The sequence below is a fragment of the Meleagris gallopavo genome, chromosome 1 (assembly GCF_000146605.3).
Source record: "Meleagris gallopavo isolate NT-WF06-2002-E0010 breed Aviagen turkey brand Nicholas breeding stock chromosome 1, Turkey_5.1, whole genome shotgun sequence".
In the NCBI taxonomy this organism is placed as follows: Eukaryota; Metazoa; Chordata; class Aves; order Galliformes; family Phasianidae; genus Meleagris; species Meleagris gallopavo.
The window spans coordinates 189,753,122-189,757,525 of record NC_015011.2 but is presented as its reverse complement, the minus strand read 5'-3'; the positions used below and the strand labels follow the sequence as shown (position 1 = coordinate 189,757,525).

General features: G+C 47.9%; 1 protein-coding gene across 2 annotated transcripts in view; it reads left to right on the top strand.

Annotated features, from left to right (window-relative positions):
* The window catches only part of FCHSD2 (FCH and double SH3 domains 2), a 569,931-nt gene that overhangs the window by 542,737 nt on the left and 22,790 nt on the right, over positions 1-4,404 (top strand). For both annotated transcript variants that reach the window (XM_019612451.1, XM_010706279.2), the window contains 2 exons: positions 518-634; positions 2,455-2,559. In XM_019612451.1, coding sequence (XP_019467996.1) covers positions 518-634; positions 2,455-2,559 — 222 coding nt within the window. The remainder of the gene's footprint in view (positions 1-517; positions 635-2,454; positions 2,560-4,404) is intronic.

The following is a 4,404-nucleotide window of genomic DNA, read 5'->3' as shown; positions in this document are numbered from 1 at the left end:
AAATTGTGGTTTGAAATGTAAGTTGCTATTCTGCAGACGACATTTGTTGTCTGGACAGTGAAAGTGGCTTTGCTGTTGTATCCCACTTAACCTCTCATCTTTGCTTCCAATGGTGTGTATTTACTCTATAAATGAGTTGGCTTCCCAGACTGGCTCATTCCTCATCTCTTTGATAATAGCCTGCTGCCAAAATAGTACTTCACTTCTATTCATCAGAACTATCTTTGCAGTAGGTCTGCGGTGCTCAGTGTCACAGTGAGACTGATTTTCCCAAGACAGTGAGGTGTGAATTCTTTAGAGCTTTGCTTTTGCAGTTGGCTTTCCTCAACACGCTGCCGTGACAAAGTTCGTAAGGAGGGGAGTTGGTTTGGTATGAAACAAGAGCCTGGGCTGCGTCCTATATTACACGGCCCTCGTAACGCCAGATAAAGTGATCACCTAACTAAACAGTGCCATATATGCAGAGGCAGCCCCAGGGCTTTCTCATGACTCATTCTCTTCTTGTCTTCTCTTCCAGAGTCGACAACTGGAATCGGAAACTGGAACGACCGAAGAGCACAGCCTCAACAAGGAGGCTCGGAAATGGGCGACCCGCGTGGCCCGCGAGCACAAAAACATCATCCACAGCCAGAGGGTACGTTGGGTAACCGCTGCTCTGCAGATTGCACTTCTTGCAGCTCCCTGCTGTATGAAGGAAGAGCTGCTGCCAGCACCCAGGAGTTATTTCTATGGGATGTCTCTCCAGGCAATCTGCCTTTTTCATCTTCTCTTGCCAGCTACCAGTTTTACAGCTGCTCGGCTTTTATGGTTTGTCAGTGTGTTTTGTTACTCCCATATAAATCTGAGGTTACAGCATCTTTTTTGCTGCAGATAACTGAGGGATGCATTTTGTCTGCTTTGTGTGGAGCAGAGGTGGTTTTGGGATGCAGCTGGGACTGCCTGGGAGTGAGAATAAAGTTTGGAGAAATGCACCCTTTTGTGGGTCAGAGAGCTTCTGAAATATCTGTGGCTCTCATGCTCCTGTCTGGGAATCGTAGAATGATAAAATGGCCTGGGTTGAAAAGATGCTCATCTCATTTCTACCTGCTGTGTGCAGGTCGCCAACCAGCAGCCCAGGCTGCCCAGAGCCACATCCAGCCTGGCCTTGAATGCCTGCAGGGATGGGGCATCCACAGCCTCCTTGGGCAACCTGTTCCACTGCCTCACCACCCTCTGCATGAAAAACTCTGAGATCAAAGCATCCTGCCTCTGTCACAACCCAGAGATGAGCAGGGAAACAGCTAACCTCTTCCTAAAGAGGTTTGACAGCATTTGACATGCTATGGTCAAGGCTAGCTTGCAAAGGCTACATTAAATTCCATTAGAGAGGATGAAGCTACACTGTGATATCCGTAATATTGTGTAATGCACAATAAGGGCAGTGAGGCACAGGTTGCCCAGAGAGGTGGTGGTGTCCCATCCCTGCAGACGCCCGAGGTCAGGAGATGTGGCTGTGAGCAGTGATGGAGCTGTGGGTGCCTCTGTGCATTGTGAGGAGTGGGACCAGACAGCCTTTAAGGACCCCTTCCAACTCCAACAATTCGGTGCTATTCAGTGAGCTTTTGCCCTGGAAGTGGGGGCACAGCTTCTGGTTCTGCTTCAGAGATTTGAGCCGTTCCTCAGACTTCCCAGCAAGATGCACCGAGCAAGAAATGGGACCAGAACAGCTCCACCATCTTGTCTGCCTTCTGCTGAACGTGGCTCACTGTGTTGCAAAAAGCAGAAGTTGTAGCATCGGGCAGAAGGTATTAAGAGAGGAGATGTTGAATCCATAATTAAAACAAGATAGAAGAATTCCCTTTGGTGGAAGGAGGGGTATCCTGGGTTTTGGTCATTGCTCTTGTTACTCCTGCTTATTCTCAGTAACACAAAATGTATCAACAGCCACAGAATGACTCAAATATCTGCAGATAAGGGTTGGCTATCTGTGAAATCACATGCTTTTGTTATTTTCCCTTTGGATCAGTGCAGTCTACGTGTACGTCCATAGAGGCAGGAAGCTCCAGCATGCATTCTGTGATTCTCCTGCACGCACACAGCTCCTGCAAACACAGCAAACCTTCTTTGGCTCCCACTGCCCGAGGGCTGTCATGGTGCTAGTGACTTTTCACTTCCCATTTCAGATGCTCTTTTAAATCTGACATAAGCACGGTCCGAGGTGTCTGTCTTAGATATGTAAATACCAGCGTGCAGATGAGTGGGTTGATACCACACAGTCTTCTTTTCTCTAAGGTGATGAAGTATTCTCCTAAGTAAACTTCCATTTGAAATGCTGTGCTTTTCAGTGGTGTTGTGTTCATCATTTTGTGGATGGATTGCTGTCCGTTGGCCTTGCCAGCCAACCATTGCTGTGAATTGCTGTGTTTCCCACGTAACATTTCCCCCACCTTTGGTGCACTTTCCTATTTCTGGCAGACACTTGAAGAGCTGGAGTGCCACGGGCCTGTGATGTCTGAACAAACCCGAGTGGAACTGGAGCAGAAAATAGATGAAGCCAGAGAGAGCATTCGCAAGGCTGAGGTAAGAAAGGAATCACTGGGCACCTCCATTTCTTACCATGGAGTGCTTTGTGCTACTGCTGTTTGATTCCAGGTGTGGAAATGCAGGCATCCAAAATCAGGGGGTTTTAACCTACCTGCCAGGTAGGTTTGCTGCAGTTTCTTGCCTCTCAAATCGCTGAATGAACTTACTGAAAGATAGGAGGTAAAAAGAATTACATTGAAAAGGACCTCCTGATGGAGAGTGATGGGATTTGCTGTGTTTCCTGCTACTGTGTAAATGTCTCTGTTTGGAGGCTGTGTCTTAAGTAGACCAAAAGCCACCTCAGTTTCCCTTTTCCTTGAAGGGACTGGCAGCAGAAAACCATCTTTCCATATCATCTCCAAACCATCTCCAGATCATAACTCCATACTCGTGCTTCTGTGTTTCTAGAAGGAGTTACTGTGTCCCAGTGTGACTTCTGTGAGAACACAGAAACTATCTCAAAGAACGGCCTGGGTTGCAAAGGAGCACAGTGCTCAGCCACTTCCAACCCCCTGCTGTGTGCAGGTCACCAACCAGCAGCCCAGGCTGCCCAGAGCCACATCCAGCCTGGCCTTGGATGCCTGCAGGGATGGGGCATCCACAGCCTCCTTGGGCAACCTGTCATTTTGGATGTACATATCTGTGGTGTCAGTGGGAAAGTACTTCAAGGGCTCTTTGTATCTCCTTGTACCTCCACTCTGAGGCACCCATGAAAAGGCTGCAGTGGATTGTGAGGCCTTATCAATCAGGTTCTTGGCTTTGTGTTTGACTGCCAGAGTTTGGCTGCTGAAGCTGACCGTCTGCGTGGCCACAGGAGCTCCTGCAAGCAAGAGGAAATGATCTATTCATTTACAGCTGAGCATGTTGCATAATTAAAACTGTAGAGCAAATGCAATTATTGCAGTTAAGTGCTTCTCGCAGATAATCACAGTACCTGCTGTAATTAGGAATGTGATTTCCAGCTCAAGAGGTTAGAAAATGCAGAGTGAAAATATTCCACCTACTGATAGGCTGAATGTTGGCCTCTTTGCTAAAACAAACCCACTTCTCTGAGCAAAAAGTGTTCTAAAATGCAGTTGTCTTTCATTCTGAGTAATGTATTTCCAACAGACTGGGCTCCAGGGTGGTTCGGTGTGTGTGTGATTAATGATTAAGTACACAGAGAGCATGGGAATGAAAGATAAAAACAGCAGCAGAAACAAAATCGGGGTAAGAAGTTGCAGAGGAGAAGGTTCTCGCACAAAAATAGCATTGATCAATTCCAGAGCTTAAGTGCTTGCAAATCCTGAGTAGGCATCATTAGCAGAACCCAATTAATGGATGGAAATGTGCTGGAGCAAAAAGAAAGCACGATCCCTTGGGCTGGGTGGCAGAGAGCAATCATGGACACCAGTATTTTTATTTGTTAAATCATTGGAAGCCTGAATGTTGGAAGTAAGTGCTGCTGTAGTGAAGGCAAAGGAGGAGATGGGTGGTAGGAATCAGGCCGTGCTGCTGGATGAACACTGCAGGGAGCACGAGGAGGGGTGACAGCCAGCTCCTGTCTGTGCAAAGACAGCAAAGAAGAGACCTGAAAGTGTTTGAGGCCTTCTGCCCAGCAGAAAGTTGGCTTTTGAGAGGGGATTAGCTGAGAGAGATTGGGACAGACTTGCAGTTTCCCTTAGCCTCAGCCACAGAATGTCACAGAATCATAGAACCATAGAATGGCTTGGCTTGGAAGGGAGCTCAAGGATCACAAAGCTCCAACCCCCCACCACAGGCAGGGCCACCAACCTCCACATCTCACAGCAGCCCAGGCTGCCCAGGGCCCCATCCAACCTGGCCTTGAACACCTCCAGGGAT